The sequence below is a fragment of the Rhinolophus sinicus genome, linkage group LG04 (genome assembly GCF_036562045.2).
Source record: "Rhinolophus sinicus isolate RSC01 linkage group LG04, ASM3656204v1, whole genome shotgun sequence".
NCBI classification, from domain to species: Eukaryota; Metazoa; Chordata; class Mammalia; order Chiroptera; family Rhinolophidae; genus Rhinolophus; species Rhinolophus sinicus.
Window position 1 is genome coordinate 104,379,434 of NC_133754.1, and position 21,435 is coordinate 104,400,868.

Sequence of the window (21,435 nt, forward strand, 5' to 3'; positions counted from 1 at the left end):
ATTGGCCTGCTTGAGTCAAGGTATAATGACAGATAAATGGGTGCCACAGTGAGGGCTTCGTGTGTTTTAAAGATGGGAAGAAGAGGGCATTCTGAGGGGAGGAAGCAGTGCAGAGGAAACAAGGGTAAGATCTGGAAGTGGAGGGAGGGATGAAGACTAAGGGCAAAGCCAGGGATGAGGTCAAGCTGAGGAAGCAAGGGACAGTCACACATCCTGGTGAGTGTATGTGAGTACAGCCGTCCTGCTTATGTGCGGGCCACAGTCCAAGACCCCCAGTGGATGCCTGAAACAGCAGATAGTACCGCCCTATATGTACATGCATACTTGTGATTGTTTAATTGGTAAATTAGGCACAGCAAGAGATGAACAACTAATAATAAACTAGAACAATGACAACATATTGCAATGAGTTATGGGAACATGGCATTAGTTCAGTAAGATACACTGACCTGGACACCAGCACTGCAGCTCAGTCAGTGATCACCCAGACGGCCAGCAAGTGACTGACCGGCAGAGAGCAGAAGCTGACACCACGGGGATGCTGGACAGACGCATGTGCCAACAGGGTGGGACGGAGCGGGACTGTATGAGATTTCGTCACCCCATTCAGCACTGATGACCGAAGGGTAAGAGTACTGGGAATGACCCTGGAGGGGTCACGACCAGCTGGGCCGATTGTTTCAACCCTGGTTGCACCAGGAGGGCTGGAACCTTGGGCAAGTTGCTTGGATCTGTTAACAGCCCATAGGGCTGTGAAGGTTAGACGTTGGCAGCAGCGCTAGGATAACGCCTTCCCTGTAAGAAACACTGACTGCCCGCAGCCACAGAGTTTAGTCAGCTCGAATCAGGCCATGCATGGCCATGACAAATGGTGACAGTGTGCAGCAGTAAGCCTGTTGCAGCAGAGGATGGAAAGTGTGCTCCAGAATGAAAGAATACGCACTACCGGGATCCTCAGAAGAAAACTGCAGTTTATCTTGTACACAAAAGCAGCCTCAAATCTCGAGGTCCTGTGGGGCTGGTGTCCCTGTCGCAAAGTCAGTAGGTGGCAGAGACGAGCCTGGAGCTAGACCTAGCGCCTCTCCTAGTCACCCCAATCCCTCAGGTTACTTAGATAAGACACACTTGAATTCTGTGAGTCATACAATTAATGTAAACCTAACTTGTAGAGGAGCCACAATTACCTTTCCTATGTGTGGGAAGAAATTACAGCTTAGTTAAGTGGAGAAGGTGGCAGGAACTACACCAAGGAGCCGATTTCACACAGGTGTGAGCCGCAAAAGGGCTACTGTAACTAGGTTATTCTCCCACTGGCTGAGAATCACATACTTTATTTCCTTGGTTCTAACATGGCATTTTCCTTTTAAATGCAGCTAAAGAACACTTAGTGAACTTACTGAAGATTATGCCAAGAACCCAGACTGTCCTTAGTCCTTATTTATCTCTGGCTTTGTAAGTATGATTGTAACAGCTGTTTCCTCAAGTGTAAGGTGGGAAAGGGTGGCGCCCGTGCCCAGTGCTTGAGTAACCTGGCTGCCTCACTGAGGTTCTAGAGTTGCTTTTCCCTGTGCAGTGTCAGGGCACAGACATGGCCCAGACCTTTTTTGCTTTCTCATGTGTTGCGTCCAGCGCAACACAGGCAGTGAGCAAAGAAGAAGGAGCGGCAAAGGGTTAAGAAAGTAAGAAACAGAAATCAAGTTATGAAATGGGCCAAGGGTCTCACAGCCTCAAAGGACTGAGAGCCCCGAATGGGCTGCCTTGTGGCTTTTATTGATGCACACACAAGAAAGCAACATTGTTTTCTCCAAGGTCTGTGAATTCCACACATACTCAGAAACTGATTTGAACTACTCTTGCCTGCAAACAGCTGTACCTCCCCAAGAGACAAAACCTTTATGCTGAATCTTACTGAAATGGATAGATGGAGAACTGATGTTATTACACCACTGAATCTCTTCCCAAGCAGGATGTGGGAAGGAATGCAGCCACAAAGGCAGAAGCTCTTCTTAACCGGGGGGAAGGTGGGGGTCTACGCCCACCTTTATCAACCCCGTGGGTTCTCCTGCTGGTCCCCACTCGACTCTGCCTGGCTTGAGTTGTCCCCCCCGTGGGGAATCTTACTCATCATTGGCTAACCAGCCATCTTCCTGGGCCAAACAGGGAGGCATAAGGAGAAAGCACAAAGGTGACGCAAAGTCCCTGAAAGGATTAGTCTCAGACTCTCCTTTCTTTAGGGGCAGGTACGAGGGGACAGACGGGTAGGCTGCTGCGTGACAACACTCATGTGAACATGAGCTCGGTATTTTCATTTATTTACTGGATCCTCAGTAGGGAGTCTCAACATTTAATTTCACAAAACATAACTGGGACTCTTATGCCCATAGCAACCACTGGCTCAGATGATTGGGGGGTGGGGCGGCATGTCCCAGAAATGTTAGAGGCCACCAACAGATTTGGGGGGGCAGTGGGACATGGAAAGTCAATCATCAACCACCGTTTCCCCATCTGAGAGATCGGGAAGACTGTACCTACTTCAGAGTCAATCTAAGAACTGCGTTAGGGAATCTGCGGACTGCCTAGCCTGAGCTCTGCTCATGGTGATCAGCACTCACGTTACTGGGTGCTGTGTGGTGAACGAAGCCAAGGGCCTGGGCGGCACTGAGTGAAGAAGGGTCCAGTGGAGGAGACAAACATTCAATAAATGTGCACTTGAACACTTCTACACATTGTACGGCGCACTGCGAAGGGTGAGAACGCTGCTGAGGAGGACTAAGGGCAGGAAGGTGAAGTCTGAGAACATGACATAGAATCACACCTGAAGCAGATGAGCTAAGGCTTAGTTTCAGATGCACTTCGGCATTCGTTCTGCCTCGTTGCCCTGCCCACGCTGACAGATGTCATGTTCTGTGGGATGTGAAGGCAAGGCCCTCTAGAGGCAGATCACCAGGAGCTTCACTGTGCCATGTGGAGCAAGCCTGCAGCGTCAGGACAATCTGCTGGCTTCAGCACCGAGTTTGGAGTTCTCTCACAGGAGTGCTCCTAGAGCCAGCTGGCTTCAGGCCCTAGCACCACTGGGCAGTCCTCAGGCAGGCGCTCCCTCCGGTGCGTCTGCACATCTGGGAGAGGGCTGCTCTTCCAAGTTCCCCAAGGTCCCTGGACTGGCCACCTGACGGTGTGTCGTGCACCTGGCAGCTGCTGCCTGAGACTGGAACTGGGCTGAACCTTCAGGCACATCAGGACAGTTTCCTCTAAAGGGGCACAGCAGCGGGCAGACACCAAGTCCGAGCAGCGCAGCACTGGGGGACACCTGACACAGGGAGAAATAACCAGGCAGACTCCACCGGCCTGTGGGCCTGCCGGGCACCCCGGGCTCCATTTCACAGCAGTGGGAAGACATGGAAGGGTTTTCCGCCAGAGACACATTTGGAAGATCCTAAAATTTGAAGCTTGATAAGCTGGAGGTATCATGGTTCTATGTAACAGAAGCTAGGATCACAGGAGGGAAGTGGTAAGGGTCAGGGGAATAACTGCCTGGGGGCACAATTTGAGAGGCCATCACAAAACAAGTGCAGATACCTGCCAGGCAGGCAGCCAGAAATGCTGGGTGTGCCAGTGTCGGGCTCCCATCTTAATCCCGTGTTTTCTGTATCCCCTCTAAGCCCTGCACCACCTCCTCCCTTCAGCAGAACTCACGGAGGAGCTGTCTCAGTCTACTGGGGCCTTGGCGATCTCACCCTGTCCTTTCCAAGCTTGTCCTGGCACTCCCATCAGCTTCTTCAGTGCTGTCAGTAACACCCACCCCTTTGGCCAAATCCAAGTGACTAATTCTCCTTCCTCCTTACCGGCACTTTGTGTCCTGTGCTAGGCTGCTCTGCCATTTCTATTCTGCAGGATTCAGCCCGAGGACACTGGGTACAGCCCCTCCCCTCGGCAGTCCCATTCATGCCAGGACTAACGTACATGGAGCTATGGTAAGTAGTGAATGCAGGCTGAGAAACTGGGGAGTTATCATACGTAAGGCCGACTACAGCTTTACCTTGAAAAATAAAACTATCTTGAAAATAACTTATGTTCTATTTAACAAAAATTGTAACTGCACAGTAATTCTTAGAACAAAGAATCAAGCTTTGTTTTAGTGACAATTTTCTGACAAAATGAAGAGCACAATGTGACAGGTCTTCACAATGGACTTGAAGGCACAGTCATAAAGGAGCATACTCAGCTGCATCAAGTTTCCCACAACTAAGCCTGTGAAGCGCCTGTCAGTTCTTCTCACTCGACTGTCTCCTCAGAACGCCAGGCCCTTATTTTCCCAGGGGCCACAATCTGAAAAGCTTGTCAACAGTATTTCCCTCAACTTAATTAGAAAACATTACTTTCCAGCTGTGCTTAAATTGGCAGGACCTTAGGCTGGTTGGGCAGGGCATAAGGTCTCCCAGCTGACAGTCCAGAGAGGACACCTGGCCTAGGAAGAGTCATCAGAATCTTCCAGAGTGAGGCCTCAGGCTCTGCTGGGCAGCTAAACTGGAGATGGGGACTGGGCGAGGTCAGCAGCCACATGCTGGCAAGAGCCATGTTAAGAGGATGAAACTGACACCAAGTAAAAAGCAGAAACATACATCCTGACAGCAGGTGAGTTCCCGATAATAACTGCCTGGGACATGTCACAGTGCACTTACCTAGGCTGGTAAGTTCTTCTCTTTTCCTAAATTAATTTAAGCTGTCATTTATAAACAACTGTCTTTTAAAAGCACTGTTGAAATAAAAGGTGTAAGACTGGGGATAGTCATGAGGGGGCAGTTAGAATGGAGAAGCCCCCATTTGTAGACGCAACATCCACCCAGCCCTGAGACGCCTGCAGGTGGCCGAACAGTAGTGAACAGTAACATTTATATTTTAAGTTACTGATCCTGCTTCCTGATATTATCAAACCATCCTGTTAGATTAGGTAGGGCAAATTTGAAATCAATGAAATAGTAATGATATTTAAAAACTGACTGAGTTACATGTCAACAATGCTGAGGTGAAACAAAATAGAAACTTAATAAAAAGTATATTATGACATCAGTGTCCACATCCAGCTTTAATGGGGGGTGTTTTAAGAACAGGAGAACGATGTGGGGGAATGTGAACAGGAACGTCAGTCCAGCTCTGTATTCAACCTCATCTGTTCAGTTTCCATAATGGACAGAAGGCTCACTAGAATTTCTGCAGAAAGACACAAATAAAAATGTCAGGTATAATTCACAGCCATAAGCAAAACAAATGGCATGAGACTGGTTACACCTTTTCACACTACGCAGAACAGTGGGGAAGACCCCCTACTGATGTCAGCACACTGTGTAGGAGGCTGAGATCCAGGGATCCAGGGATCCTAGCTCTCTCCATGGCTGCTAACCCATGCTGGCAAACGTCAATTACACATTTTTACTGCCACTCAAATGTTAATTTTTAAATGTTCTCCTCAACAACACGTGGAACACTCACCCCACTGGCTTTGGTGTTACCACATCTCGGATGCACTGTTCTTCGCCCTTGGTCAGGAACACTTCGCTGGGTGGCCAGGCCTTAACTGCCACCGGAGTAGCTAGGTTTCGGTTGTATTTGGATAGAATCTAAAACCAAGCAAATTCCTTTTATGAAGTCACATGAACAACATAAATTTGGAGGGTGTTACAAAACATTCAAGGAAAGTCTGATGATATGGGTTACTGGAAACAGTAAGAATTTTTTAGCAGCACAGAAAGGACGGCGATATCAGAAACCTGACTGGGGTGTGGACACCTGACTTCCAAAATGTATGCTACGGTAAGTCGACACAAGCAGCAAGCAGTGTATCCCCGAGCAAATTAAGCCTTTAGGAAAATCTAGGGAAACTACATCAAGGAAAGAGGTGAAATAAATGCTCAGAAGAAAGACCATCAGTACTACAAATTATGAAAAGAAGAATCTGAAATACCAGCTGTGATGTTTTTCATACAGAGAGGTGATACATCACATGCAAGTCTCCCTCTTTTAACACAGAAATAAAAAGAGAAAGATTGACGACAGTGAAGTGAAGTGAACGCTATATAAAGCCCATGGACAGAAGCTTCCCCTCCTCTCTCAGTGTACTACAATGCCCAAGAAAGCAGAAAGACAGAGAAGAGGGGTAACAAACACTTCACTGGTATCTTAGGGTGAGTTGTTCTAATGGCATCTGGGAATTTTCCCAAGTACTTCTATCCTCATACCTGTCCCTGAGCTAGGAAGGTTTCTAGAATGGTTATTAAGAATAGCATTTGCCTAACTAAGTGACAGTCGCCACACACTGTAAATTCTATTAAGGGGGAGATGCCAGGAATCAGACTGCTGGTTACTGAGTGAGTGTGAAGTCATAAGTCAGTAGTGAACTAGTGGTAAACGATGCTGTGCTAAGGAGTCAGACACTAACACACCTAAACCAGCGTTTCTCCAACTGAGCTCCAACACATGTCAAGTTCAAGTAACGCATGTTAGTCATGACACCCCACTATGAAGAACTGCAGGGTAAATGACATTCCTGACTTTCCAGCAACATGCCCCTGTGGAAACAGCAGCTGACATGGCCATCACAGCTGAATAGCTATTAGAAAATATAAGGATACATTTCAGAACATGAAGTTAGAGGAAATGTCCCACAAGGACATAAAAGCATGATGATGTCACCAGCCTGTTGCAGCCAGCATTAGAGGAGCCTAGCACCCAGAATTTAGATTTTCTCAATACCCAAACCAGCAGAGAAGTACTACAGTTTACATCATATTACATAAATATCTAACTTTGAAAAAAATATGTCAAAAAAATAGAGTGGAAAAATAACCTGGAGAATATCTTCTGGAATTGTAGTTACTTTTGGAGGTGTAGGTGTTCTGAGCAGATTCTCATAAGAAGAAATCAGAGGAGAAGAGGGAGCCGTGAAATTCTCAAAGCACTTTTCTGAATTTAAAACTAACGATGTGCAGTCTTTTTTTTCCAAATCATTTGATGAACTATTTGTTTTTGATAGTGGATAATTTGTGGATACCTGAGGAACAAAAACAAGTCATTAAATTATGGTAGTATAAAATAATGTAGTAAATAAAAATTGTCAGTCAGTTGTTAGTTCTGTTGGGGTCTCTAAGTGGCCCAAACTACCCCCTCTCCCCTGACAGAACACTGAATAAAATCAAGGAAACAAAGGAATGGCATATGGAGGACAAAGTACCACCTTCGTTACTAATACAGGCTAGGCTAGCGCTTACTATGAAATTGACCGAACCCCAGACTTAGATGGATCCACGCACCCAGTCTCAGGTCACACTAAACTGGACCACGTAGCAGTCACAGCATGGAAGAGCATGTGTCACCATATGCCTTCAGCCCAAAGAGGAAGAAAGCAGATCCGAGGTAAGCCCGGCCCTTGGTTTCTCTATAGCTGCAGTGTGCAACAGACTAGCAACAAGCCACCGGGTATTATTTAACTTTAAATTAATAAAATTAAAAATATAACAATTAGCTCCGTGGGCGCACTTGCCACATTTCATGTGCTCAGTTGCTAGCTATAACTCGTGGCTCCCACAGTGGACAGCACAGAATACAGGACACTTCCATCACTGCACAAAGTGTTATCAGAAGCCCAGTCTACTACACTGGTTGTCTTACGTATTCATCTCAACTTTAAAAAGGGATGAGGTTTTTGATTATAGCAAATTTATTTACTGGGGAAAAAACGTAAAAATAACCTATAAGTAACCATTTGGTATGTTTCTACCTATCCTTTTTTCTTAAAATACAGCAGTCCTCCCTTATCTACGGGGGATGCGTAGATACCTGAACCCCCAGTGGATACCTGAAACCCCGGATAGTACTGAACCCTCTATATACTTTTTTTTCCTATACATTTAAACCTATGAGTTTAATTTATCAATTAGGCACAGTAAGAGATTAACAATAATAAAATATAACAATTATAACTACACTGTATAAAGGTTATGTGAGAATTGCTTTGGGGCCATTATTAAATAAAGTAAGGGTCACTTGCACAGAAGCCCTGTGATACTGAGACAGTCAATATGAAAACCAAGATGCTACTGAATGACGACGGCAGAGAGCGTCCTATAGCACGGAGATGCTGGACAAAGGGAGGATTCACATCGAGACAGCACAATGGCATGATATTTTATCACGCTCCTCAGAATGATGCATAATTTAAGACATGACATGTTTATTTCTGGAATTTTCCATTTAGTATTTTCAGACTGTGGTTGACCACGGGTAATTGAAATTAAGCAAAACTGCAGGTAAAAGAGGACGCGTGTGTGCATGTGTATACACATACATACATGTCATTTTCCATATCATTAAATATTTCTTGAAAACATTTTCTTTATATGTTTTTATCTGTTTTTCAAAAACATTTGGTAATTATAGAACACCAGACCTTATGGATATACTTTAATGTATTTCGTTTCTCCTCTACCATTTGACATTTAGATTGTCTCTCATGTTTTGCTCTTGTAAGTAATGCTGTCTGTCCTCTGTAACTTCCTTGTTATAACTTTGCCCCAGTGTGCCTTGGAATAAATTCTGAGACATGGTTAAAGGGTAGGAAAACTTTAAAACTCCTGATATATGCTGCTAAATTACCCTCCAGAAATACATGGTAAATACACAACAAAAGGCTGCATTAGTCTATGTTGTTTAAACACACAGTTTCAGTCTGGAAATAGTAGTATATTGGAGTCATTAGAAACAAAATTAGAGCTTTCAATTTTGTGCAAATTTACCAAAGCTGTACTGTTCTTTGTAGAAGGAATTTTCAAACCGGGAGTGCAGAATGTAGGTGCCGAGGGAGACTCTGTACACTCGGCATCTGGAAGACACATACAATGGTGTGAAAAGAAATATTTGAAAATAAAGTTGAAATGAAGACTTCAACTTTTAAGTTATAATCCTTGTTAATGAATTTGTGCATTTTATTTTTAATAACTGAAGAAATGATAACTGGTGTGTGCTTAATTGGACAGGAAAAAACAAAACTCACATTCACATATCTAATTATCGTGAGCACTAATAAAATTCAGCAAGGTATAAGTGCAATATACAAAAATGAATAGTTCTAGCAACAAACAATTAAAAACATAATCTGGGGCCGGCCCAGTGGCTCAGGCGTTTAGAGCTCCGTGCTCCTAACTCCGAAGGCTGCCGGTTCGATCCCCACATGGGCCAGTGGGCTCTCAACCACAAGGTTGCCAGTTCAATTCCTCGAGTCCCGCAAGGGATGGTGGGCTCTGCCCCCTGCAACTAAGATTGAACACGGCACCTTGAGCTGAGCTGCTGCTGAGCTCCCGGATGGCTCAGTTGGTTAGAGCGTGTCCTCTCAACCACAAGGTTGCCGGTTCGACTCCCGCAAGGGATGGTGGGCTGCGCCCCCTGCAACTAGCAACGGCAACTGGACCTGGAGCTGAGCTGCGCCGTCCACAACTAAGACTGAAAGGACAACTTGAAGATGAACAGCACCCTCCACAACTAAGATTGAAAGGACAACAACTTGACTTGGAAAAAAGAAGTCCTGGAAGTACACACTGTTCCCCAATAAAGTCCTGTTCCCCTTCCCCAATAAAATCTTAAAAAAAAAAAAAAAAAAAAAAATATATATATATATATATATATATATATAAAATCTGAAGAAATATATTTTGAAATATATAGCAAGAAAGAATAACAAGAAAGAGCAAGATACCATACATAAATCTATTAACAACTGTGTAAGAGCTTATGGAGAAAAAATTTCTGAAGAATAAAAAGGAGGAAAAGAGCAAAGAGGTCACTTACCTTCCAAGATATTGGGACTTACTCTAAAGTTACAATAATTTAAAAAGCAGTGTAACATTGGCCAGGGATGGAAGATTGACTATTAGGACAAATAGGAGATTCTAGAAACGGAACCGCATGTATACAAACATTTGATATTTATAACGCATAGTACCATAAAAGCAATCCTAAAATATATCAAAGAGAAACAATGAACATGTTAGGAAATTGATCACACTGGCAAAATCAGATTGAGTCTAAAAATCAAATGCTGGAAAAGATGGAGAAATAGGAACTCAAACATGGCTGGTGAGGATAAAACCAAACAGCCACTCCCAGGACAGCTTAGCATTTTCTAGACTAGGTGAAGGTTTGCGTCTTGTGATATAGAAATTCTGCTTCTGTAAGACACACATGTGTGCACAGGGGTAGTTGTCATTACAGCACTGCCTGTAATAGTAAAAACTAAAAACAACCTAACTGTCCATCAATAAGCAAGTGAACAAATAAGATGACTTGTTCATACAATGGAATCCTGCTGGACCATGAAAATGATAGACTGGATGTACATGGATTAATGTGAAAAACAGATGGTGGGGTGAAAAAGCAAGAGACAAGAGAACATGAATTGGATATTGCCACTTCTGTGAAATTTTGGAATACAACTGCTTTACGAGGTCTGGCAATTAAGTTCACAAACTCATTCAAGAAAAAGTAATATATGCCTCACTGCTGAATATCAATACGGTTTGAAAATTCATACCAAATTCTAAACATAATGAATGAAAAATGTACACATATGCTACAGAGAAATGTAGACTATCAAAGATAAAGACAAATATATAGACTACCAAGAACAAAAGACAGATTTTCTACAAAGAAAAGCTGATCAGACCAACTGCCCTCTACTCATCAGCAGCAATAGAGACCAGACCAAAATGGAATAATTTCTTTAAAATACTGAAGAAAAACAGCTGTCAAGCTAGTCCTCTATATCCAGCTAAATTATCATTCAAGAATGAGTGAAAGAGAAAGAAAAAATGTTTTCAGACATAACAAAAATTGAGATGACTTCACACATAAGAACTAACACCTCTGGAAGAACCGGTAAAGGATGTATTTTAACAAGAAAACTGAACCCACAAGCAATGAGTGGGATACAAGAAGCAATTGTAAACACAAAAAATAGTAAACAAATTACTAAATTTTAATAGAATATGAAAGTTGTAATAATGGTATTTTGTGGCATAAAAATAGAGTCAAACTAAAATACTGCAGAAACTCTTAACAAGCCTCCACTTAATCAAATTACTAATGGATAAGCTTTCTGTTCCTTCCGTAAAATATACTGCTGATGGCATGCTGAAGGATTTCACAAGGTAAGCTCTTCTTTAAAAACCCATCTTGCTTCAGAAGTCATAAAAACATTTTCCTTTATTATAGTCCATTGGGAAGTGACTTCTGAGGATGGTGTGAGGTGATGGGCCAATCTCTCATTTTATAAAAATAGGCTAGGGTGGCTGGTTGGCTTAGTTAGAGCACAGTGCTCATAATACCAAGGTCGCTGGTTTAATTCCCACACGGGCCAGTGAGCTGTACCCTCCACAACTAGATTGAAAATGACTTGACTTGGAGCTGGTGGGTCCTAGCAAAACACACTGTTCCCCAATAAAACTAATTAAAAAAAAAAAAAAAGGCTACTTAATGTTTTTTCTTAGAAGCTGAGCTCTAAGCTGACTGTGAGTCAGCTGTATTCTTTCACTCCTGTTTATCCCACAGGTGCTTGTTAATTTAATAACAAGTCAGTGAAATTAGTATAAAGAGAATTTTTCTGAAAACATACAAAACTTTGGAAAGACCTCATAAAGACAAGTTACTTGAGAATTTCTTATTCTATATTTCATGAAAATCAGTATTTTTATGCTTACAGGGACAAATATGGAAAAAAACATGAAAATTTTAAGTTCTTATACTTTTTTAAAATACCAAAATTTGAAATGGTAGCTGATGCATTCTTGGTGTGGTTTATGTAAGAAAGACAACGCAGAACTCTTAACCAATAAGCTTTTCATACTGCAGCTAAACTAAAAAGGGTACTCTTGGGTCTACATCAAAAGATTGGAGAATGGATATGTATTTATAGGCTTTAAGTTAAAATGTAAGAACAAACAAGCTGACAAATACTGAATATAATCCGGAAGAGTATGAAAAGCTTATCAGAAAATTCTTTCTCTTGTACGAACATGAATGCAATGGTATTTAATAGCACTCAATGTCAAGAACTGAGAGCATGCAGAAGGCTCCAGAACACCTGCACAGAGACTGTCTGGAAAGAGCACAGCCGGGAAGTCAGTGGGGTTTTACACTTACCAATTTTTCCCAACTGCTGGTTCACGAGGCCAGGAGTGGCGAAGAAATGATCCGTGGACACTGGTTCTGTTTCTATGGCTTCCTCACTGGTGTGATTAACAGGGAGATTATAAGCTTAAAAAAGTTAATACTAAACCTCTGGGAAAAATTTAATCTTACTATAACTCATCAAGTCTGGATGAATGTTCGGTCCTATCTTATGGAACAGAAAGCCCTTGGAACAGTTTTCATTTTAAATGTATAAAAAGGGCTCAAAAAAGGTTAGGAACCATTTTGTATTGATAGTTTTGACTTAGAAGTAGGTTAAGAATCTCTGAGATAAAGGAAAGCTGTAAGTTCAATTGATTATATAAATCAAGTCATCACATAGAGTGTTTCTGGGTTATTCTGTTCCAGTTACAGGCCCATTCTGTAACAGTTTCATACTGTTTTACCTACTGTGGCTTTATACTTTAATATCTAGTAGGTCACGCCCCCTCAGTACTGTTATTTTTCATTATTTTCTTAGCTATCCTTTTTATTCTTCCAAATAAATTTTAGAATCATTTTGTCAAATATCCCTCTCCACCTTAAAAAAAAAAAAAAATCCTGTGGAGGCTTTGTTGTAATTGCATGACACCTGTACGTTAATTTGATATATGATTAACTATCTTAATAATATTCTGTCATCCCATTCGGCAATATATTATCTTTCTTCATCCTAAAGTTCCCTTTATATAACTGAGAAATGTTTGATGGTTTTAACCATACAGGCCTTTCATCTACAAATGGCATGGGTATTTTACTTTTTTGTTGCAAATTTGAATGGGTTTTTCCCACTACATTTACCATCTATACTTATTAATAAAACATAGGAAAACATACTATTTTAAATGGTTATTTTTCATTTATCTGCACTTTCCAAATTTTCTAATACTATACCCTGTATTATTTCTAATAGCTTAAAAAATAAAAAATATGGCCCTTAGTTCCTAATTTTGTCATTTGTATTTAGGTTTAAATAAGAGGTAAACCTTAGATTTATCAATTCTACCCTCCTAAAAATCTTTAGCAATGACATTTTATCTTCAGTGTTTATTCCCTTCTCCTTTCCCCACAATTGTGTGTTTTTTCCGGCATCTTGGAGATAAATATTCATTTTCCTCCTTTAACGATTACAGTTCTTAAAGATTTACATTTAGACATTACTTGGCTCCTTTGACACGTGGTATTTTCATTGTCAATGTATAAGTCTTTAATTACCATTTTCACACTAATTACTCCCCATCTCTTTAGTCTAGCAGAAATTCATCATGGAAATTCATCACAGAAATTCAAATTCATATTAAAATACCCAAGTTTAAGAGCACCTCTACAGGCTCCTCCAAATGAACAGGTAACATATCACCTTTACCCCCAAGCTCCAGGTATTCCTTAATTCTTCCCCTAGCGTCATCCCAGGCGACAAAGCAGGGATCTGGGATTTATCCTGGATCCCCTCTCTTCCCAAGTCTCCATACCAAATCAATTCATACTGATTTTACCCCTTTAATCTTTTCCTCGCTTCTCTATTCCACCAAATACCTTTTATTTTTTCAGGCCCTTCTCACTCCTTCTATAGCATCTAACTCCAGAAAATCAATAGCTTGCACTTCACTGATGGAATTGGTGATTCAGAGAAGTTTGAAATAAGAAGTATCTGAAAACCTTTTAAAGATACACAGTCTGAAACATTGTCTCTCTTCTAGGAAAAAGTAAATACAAAAGATTTAGAAAGTTAGATAAACGTGCCTTTTAAGAAAGCTGCTCACCTCTTATTCTTCCTGTTTTTAAGTCCCATGGTGTAATCTTCATTTAAACACATCGTATATTCAGAGATACTAATGTGCTCTAATTTAGGAGTCACAGACTCAAAATCGTCCATATTCAGTGCACACTTTGGAGTTTTCTGTATTTTCACTAGCAGCTCTTTCTTTTGGTTGTTTTCCACCTGTGGAGGGTTTGGTGGGACTTGAGAGATGAGGTACCGCTCAAGGCCAAAATCTGCAAGTTGTGGACTCCCTGGAGACTTGTCAGAAACAGAGCTGCGTGGGCCACAAGGATCAGACATGTCACCCTTCACATCAGGCCTCTGAAGAGTCTCATCCCTAGTGGACTCTGGTTTGGAGTCAACGACTTCTTGCTCACCCACTGGGAGGAAAAATCAAGGTCATGTTCTATTCACATATCAAATTAGGGAATCTCATGTACTAAAACCACATAAAATAGAGCCATCTGAAATGTCCCAAATCAGTAAAGCTCTGATTCTTTCCTTAGTCTCTAAAGTTTTATTTCAAATTCCTGATGTGTACCCCTTATCCACCCATTTTAATGACTTGACATATTATAGAAAAGAAGTAAACTAGTGTTAAAAGACGAAAAATCAATACCCACAAATGTAAGTCCAACTTCCTTACTTCCCCACTTAACGTCATTTACAGTCATTCTTAATATATCAGGAAACTACTGCATCATTCAATGACATTAATTAGTGTGGAATTAACTACAGTCTGATTAAACACAAAGCATAAAAATATTATTTTAGATTTTTAACTTATATATGCCTAAAAAGGAAAGACTGTTATACCAAGATACATATATTTTCATCCTAAGTCAGTCTAGAACACATGTCAAAAGCCTAGTGAGAGAAATAACAGGCAATCATTACAAAGACACGCAGGTCCTCGATCTTTAATAGACTACATCCGGCTCCAGACGCCAACGCTTAACCACTACATTGTCCATTTCAGACTAACTCATTTATTATACTAACAACTGTACTTTTGCCCACAGTCCTTTGTCATTTCCTGGGTACATTACTGGTTAATGAATTTGGTGTGGAACTTGAGTTGGAGTTAAAAGACCCAGGATAGCACCTGCAATGCCAAGGCCTTTTTGTTTCTGCTGATTCCATCTTTTAAGGGACTGTCTGTAGTTGAAATGGAGTATATCAGACCTCTGTCTGATATATGGGATCTATATAGATCCCTGTCAGAATCTTCTGGGTCCAAAAGAAGAGGAAAGGAATAAATTTAGACTGTACATTTACTTGAAAAGCTGAGATCCAACAGACTGGAAGAAGTAAAGAGGTACATATATTTTCTTTGAAGACATTATTTTCTTTGTTCTGATTGGCAACTGGAAATTAACTTAGGTTAGGGTACCATTTCTGTGTGCATAAGCCAGGACAGGTTCAATCTGGAGGATGCATCATACCAAAAAAAGTTATAAACTTTGACTACATGGCTTTTGGCCCTTGGAAGAGCCACTTGCTGATTTGACACCGTGCTTCTTGTTAATTCTGAGAAATATTACAAGAGCTACCAAAAACCTATTGTTGTATCTATCACAATGCTGTCATTGATGTGATTAACAAAATAAGCTCATCATCATTTTCACTACCCCCAGGGAGGTACGATCATCCCCATTTCACAAGTTCGGGAAAAGCAATTTAGAGAAATTACCCACAGTCACACATGGAATAGTATGACTGGCTAGGCAAGTATCTGAATCCCTGGCCTGTTCACACCAGAGTCAACTGAGTTCTTTCCACCACACCACATGGACTGTTTAATACACCTTCCGTATATATATATATCCTCAATACGTATTTATTAGATTTAATTAACGTTCTACTTATGTACAAGATCATTCTCAATGGAAATGAAGATACTGAAGCATACTGAAATGAAATCAAAGGTGCGTGCACAATAACAATATTAATCACCTGGTGATTAACAGGCCAGGTACTATTCTAAGCAAATTTTATCTCATTAATCCTAATACAAGCTGAGAGGGAAATACTCTTACATACCTCCACGGTACACACAAATGAGAAACTGAGGTACAAGGTTAAGTAGCTGGTCAGAGATAACACAGCTAGTGTGTGGTGGAATCAGAGATTTGAACTTGGCCAGTTTGGCTCTGAATTTAAAACCACCATGCTATACTAACCTTCATAAGAATTTTAAAACTAAAAAGGACTGTCAGTTTATGTAGCTCCAAATCTCTCATTCTACAGAAGAAGGAACTGAGAACAAGAAAAATGGAACAACCTGCTTGAAGGTCAGTCTCTCGTTTATTAGCAGAGCAGGCTAGAAACCAAGTATCCTAAAGGCAGATTTATCTTGTATTCTTCATTCATCTAGCACTGTGTTAAGTTCTTTTTTAAATAATTTTTAAGTACTTTTTTGTTTTCTAGTGACACTTGACACATGTTAGTTCCTGTCTTGCACTTCAGAAAGGAGAGCAAGGGCTGTCCTGACCCTGTACCCTGATCAGCACTGCGCCCAGAACACAGCAGTTGTGTCAGAAACGATCCAACAACAGTCACACGTCAAGGGTGAGAACTAGAGACCAGGGCCAAGCCCACAATGGTCCTAATCATGCTGCCCTTCTTTAATACTAAAACAAATTTTATAAAATGCAAGTTATTCACACCTGAATTTTTCTTGGCACGTGGATTATATCCATACTTCTGGAAAAACTCTCTTATTTTCATGATATCCACAGAATTTTTTGTCATCAGTACTTTTGCTGCCTTTATGAAACCAATGCATTCTTTACTTTCCAAACTTGCATTGTCAAGAAGAGTACAGACATCGTCCTTTTGAGAAAAGAAAGTACATTAGAATTTCTCTAACTTTTGACTGAATCTATTTAATTTTTAAAATTACTACATAAAAATATTATAGGAGTGATACCTTTAGAGTCTGAACTTCTGAATGAAGGTCATGTAAAATTCTCATTGGATAACCTTCAAAGTCTTCAATATGAATATTGAAAGGAAAGAGTGCAATAACAAGGAGGAAAAAGAACAGAAAATACAGTTTAGTTTATTTTCTTATAATTACAAAATCCTGTAGATACTTATTTAAAATGTATATCTTGTTAATCACAAAGAAAACTGTTAAGGCCTTTCTTTAAAACTTTTATTAAACTATAATATACATATAGAAAAGTACAGAAACCCTAAGTATATAGCTTGATGAACTTTCAAAATAAACACCTACACAATCAGCACTCAGGTCAGGAAGGAAGGAGGGAGGGAGGAAAAGGAGGAAGGAGGGAGGAAGAAGAGAAGGATGGAACATAGTCCTACTGAGTATTTTTTCCTTTATGGTGAGCACTTTTTGTTTCCTGTTCTAAAAATCTTTGCCAATGACAATACTTACATTTTCCTCTAAAAGCTTTATTGTTTTGCCTTCTGTTTGAGAGCTAAAATCTATCGGCAATTGATTTTTGTGTCTGGCATGAGGTAAGGATGAAGAGCCATCTTTTTTTCATGAGTACAAGTGACCCGACACCATTTACTGAAAAGACATCCTTAACCCACTATACATCACCTTTCTTATTAATCAGTTGGTCATATATATATAATGTAAAAGCACGATTTTAAAGGATTATATTTCTCTTTTCTAAAACATGCCTCTTTTAAAGATCTCCTATGAAAAGTCAACCAATTTTCATTAGGGAAATGCAAATCCACAATACAATGATTTTCTTTTTTAAACATACTGGAATGGCAATAATAAAAAAGACAGGTAATAACAAATGTTGATGGAGGGGTGAAGAAATTGCAACCACCATTCATTGCTGGTGGAAATATATAATGATGCATTCACTTTGGAAAACAATTTGTCAGTTCTTCAGTAAGTTAAATATAGGGTTACCGTATGAGCCAGCAATTCCACTTCCAAGTGTATACCCAAGAGAACTGAAAACATTATGCTCACACAAGAACTTGTACACTAATGTTTACAGCAGCGTTGTTCATAATAGCCAAAAACTGGAAACAACCCAAATGTTCATCAATTGATGAACCGATAAATAAATGTGGTCTCTCCATACAATGGAATATTATTCAGCAATGAAATGGAACAAAGTACTGATACGTGTTATGACCTGGATGAACCTTGCAACGTGATGCTGAGTAAAGTAAGCCAGGCACAAAAGACTACATATTGTATGATTCCACATATATGAAATGTCCAGAATAGGCAAATCTATAGACAGAAAGTACATTAGTGTTTGCATAAGACTAGTGTGGTAGGTGGGGGTGGAATTGTGGGCAGTGGCTGTTAAGAGTCAGAAGGTTTTCTTTTGGGGGTGATGAAAATCTAAACTTATTGTGATGATGGTTGTACAACTCGGTGAATATACTAAAAGCCACTGAATTGTATCCTTTAAATGGTGAATTTTATGGTATGTGAGTTACATCTCAATAAAGATGTTTAAAAGTCAACCAATTTAATGATTCATCACCGTGATCATAAAAGGTAAAATTTTCTCCAATTATCACAATTCTGTATTTCCTGCAATACATATGGGCCAGGAATTGAAAAATTATTTCAACATTTTCTTGTAAAACCAAAAGAAAATGCAGAGTTTGTACACATAGGTAATAAAATAGTCAGAAGGTAAATTTGCACAAGTTTTGTAGAAAGCAATTCAGCTACATATCAAGAATTCAAAAATGTTAATACACTTTTGTGTCTTATAGCATTATCTGAACTATGTAAACAAAATCAAACGACACGAAGCAACTCTAAGAATAAGAATCGTAGAAAAGCTATTCAAGTATTAATAGTGGTGTCTTCTGATGGTGGAGTTGCAGGAGATATTTATTCTATTTTTCCATATCTCAAAATTTTGCCATATATTGTTTTTCCAGTCACAAAAATAAAGGTATTTAAGTGGCTGGAAAAGTATTCGTAATATAATTAAAGTAAAAGGACTCTGTGTCTACAGGGTGCAATATTTTAAGGCACATTACAATTATGACATTAAATCTGAACTTGTCTTGCAACAACTCTTAAAAATCTGTAATACAGGGTTAGTAGTGGAGAATTCTGCTTTATTTACAAATGAAAAAAAAGAAGAAAGAGTACTGAGCGTTTGTGTTGGCAATACGGTTCTTTGGGAAAAATACATTTACTCCAACTGTGGACCATCTGGGCGAGACAAAAGTCACCATACCTGTAAATAACCGTGCTAAGCAGATACATTTTAAAAGAAACTGTTTAATTTTGTTCATACTGCATGTTTATTGATTAGCACACATTCTACGCGACTCAACGTCATACCATGCGGAAATGAGGCACGCATTCTGGGGCCAATCTGTCCCGAGTGCCGCCGGTTCTCTAGGCAGCGCATAAAACAGGGCTGCTTTCCTGGCCAGAGGAGAGCGCTGTGGTTGCAGACTGACGCAGGCGCACAGCACACCAGAGGGGCCCAAGGAAATGACGAAAGGCGGTCCTCGCGGCCCTCCGGGGTGTGCCGATGGCGCCGTCAGCAGGCCGGGGGGCACACCCCCACGGCGGACGAACTGCCATCTCCGTTGAGTGTGCGCGTTCAGACCGGCGCGTACCCTTGTGACGCCGCACGGCGGGCGCCGCCAGGGCCCCGCGCCGGAGACACGTCCGCCCGGCTGCCTCACTCACCACTGTCTTCTCCGTCCAGCGCTCGCTGCAGCCGCGCTGTCTCTCTGTCTAGGATGACTGCCAGAGACCGCAGCTTCCCGCAGAAGCTCCGGATCAGGTCCATGCCAAAGACACGCCACCGCTCGGCGTAGCGCCCACCACTCGTTTGAATCTTTCGGCGCCACAAGCGTCATTGGCTCAGCGACGTCCCACAAGCCCTCTCTCGCGAGAGCTGCGGTCTCGCGCTAAGGATACGGAAGGCCTGGAGTAGTGGGCACACTTCCGGCCTCGCGTCAGGCGGGGTGCGGACGGACGCGCGGTTCCCGAGGCTCGCGACTGGTGAGTGCGCCGGTGTTTGTGAACCCGCGGGGGCCCGGGCTGGGCGTCCCACTTCCCCTCGGGGCGGCAGGGCACGGCCTCGGGGACGCCGCTCCCCACCCGTGGCCGGGCGCGTCACCACTTAGTTCTTTGGCCTCTGTCCCTTGCAGACGCCATGTTCCTGACCGCCCTCCTGCGTCGCAACCGCATCCCCGGCCGGCAGTGGATCGGGAAGCACCGGCGGCCGCGCACCGTGTCCTTCCAGGCGAAGCAGAACACGATCCGCCGCCTGGAGACCGAGGCGGAGAACCACTACTGGCTGAGCATGCCCTGCCTCAGCGCCGAGCAGGAGTACGGCCACGCCGCGGCCCGCAGGGCAGCCGCCTTCCGGGCCATCAAGGCGGCCAGCCAGGCCAAGTTTCCCAGGCACAGAGTCCTTGTCGACCAGCTCAGCCACCTCAATGTCACCAAGAAGTGGTCCTAGCCGGGACCGCTGCTCTGTCGGCACCTGATCCGGAACCGGAAAACTGAAGTCTAGAAGTGTGAGCCTTTGGACCAGTCTTAGGAAACAGACCGCAGGCGTGAGCACGTCGTCTGCATAGGGTCTGGGCTCCAGCTCTTAGACTCCAGGCTCATCCCTGGTGTGTGGTGTTTCTTTTTCATTACCCTCGGAGGGTGATACCAGGGGTTTGCCCGGGTCACAGACCATGTGAGATGTATTTTAGAAGAAAGCTGCAGACTGGGGTTTGGGATCTGTGTCAGACACTTGATGGGGTTGGTTTGCATACGTTCTGTCAAGAATAATTGCTTAAACATAAATGAAAACGAGCTTTTTACGGTTAAACGTGTCCCTAAAAATGGCATTTTCTTCTGGGATTTCTACTGAAAGTGGACATTTAAATGAAATAAAAGGTATTTATAAAATTTGCATGAAGATGTATTTCAAAAAACATCTTTATTGGGATGTAGTTAATTACAATAAATCTGTTGAAGATGTTTTTCAAATAACGTTTTTCTAAACATAGAAAGTCACTACATGCGTTACCAGATACAGTAATCCTGTCACTTGGGACAAGTTTACACATGAGGAAACATTTAAGGAACTCCCAAAATTATATTCCCAGTAATGACAACGACTTCAATTTGAATTGCTGTAGAATCCAGAAATCTTAACTGCTGTGTGTTTAATAGAAAATTTTCAAAATGCATAGAAGGGAAAAATTCCCTGCCTTCTGTCCCGCCCCCATCCAACTCTGGAAACACGTGGATGTGAGCCTCCGCAGGTACACCACATGTGCTTCTAAATCTGAGTGTGATGTTAGTGTGCAGGTTTCTGCAGTTTGATTTGTTCCCTTAATGTCTTCAAGCTCTTTCCCCTGAATTGCCTTCGTTTTGATGAATCTAGCTCTACAAAACCTTTTAAGTGGCTTCACTGTAACCTCTGAAGACGTAACATAATTGGGCTAGTTTCCTGTTGATGGACATTGGTTTCCTT

General features: G+C 41.7%; 2 protein-coding genes across 3 annotated transcripts; one reads left to right on the top strand and one right to left on the bottom strand.

Moving 5' to 3' along the window:
• Positions 1 to 5,064: 5,064 nt before the first annotated feature.
• On the bottom strand, positions 5,065 to 19,776 carry SKA3 (spindle and kinetochore associated complex subunit 3). Of its 2 annotated transcripts, none has more exons than XM_019715691.2 (9): positions 19,644 to 19,776; positions 16,905 to 16,966; positions 16,642 to 16,807; positions 13,974 to 14,352; positions 12,184 to 12,269; positions 8,787 to 8,872; positions 6,842 to 7,045; positions 5,488 to 5,615; positions 5,065 to 5,208 (listed from the first exon to the last, which is right to left on the bottom strand). In XM_019715691.2, the coding sequence occupies exons 1-9, from the start codon at positions 19,744 to 19,746 to the stop codon at positions 5,172 to 5,174; spliced, it is 1,251 nt and encodes a 416-aa protein (XP_019571250.2). In that variant the 5' UTR covers positions 19,747 to 19,776; the 3' UTR covers positions 5,065 to 5,171. The 2 variants fall into 2 exon arrangements, with proteins under 2 accessions (XP_019571250.2, XP_019571251.1); XM_019715692.2 differs by lacking the exon at positions 19,644 to 19,776 and adding an exon at positions 19,287 to 19,548.
• A 52-nt stretch (positions 19,777 to 19,828) lies between these two features.
• On the top strand, positions 19,829 to 20,868 carry MRPL57 (mitochondrial ribosomal protein L57). The gene is made up of 2 exons (XM_019715695.2): positions 19,829 to 19,961; positions 20,111 to 20,868. The coding sequence occupies exon 2, from the start codon at positions 20,116 to 20,118 to the stop codon at positions 20,422 to 20,424; it is 309 nt and encodes a 102-aa protein (XP_019571254.2). The 5' UTR covers positions 19,829 to 19,961; positions 20,111 to 20,115; the 3' UTR covers positions 20,425 to 20,868.
• The last annotated feature ends 567 nt before the right edge of the window (positions 20,869 to 21,435 follow it).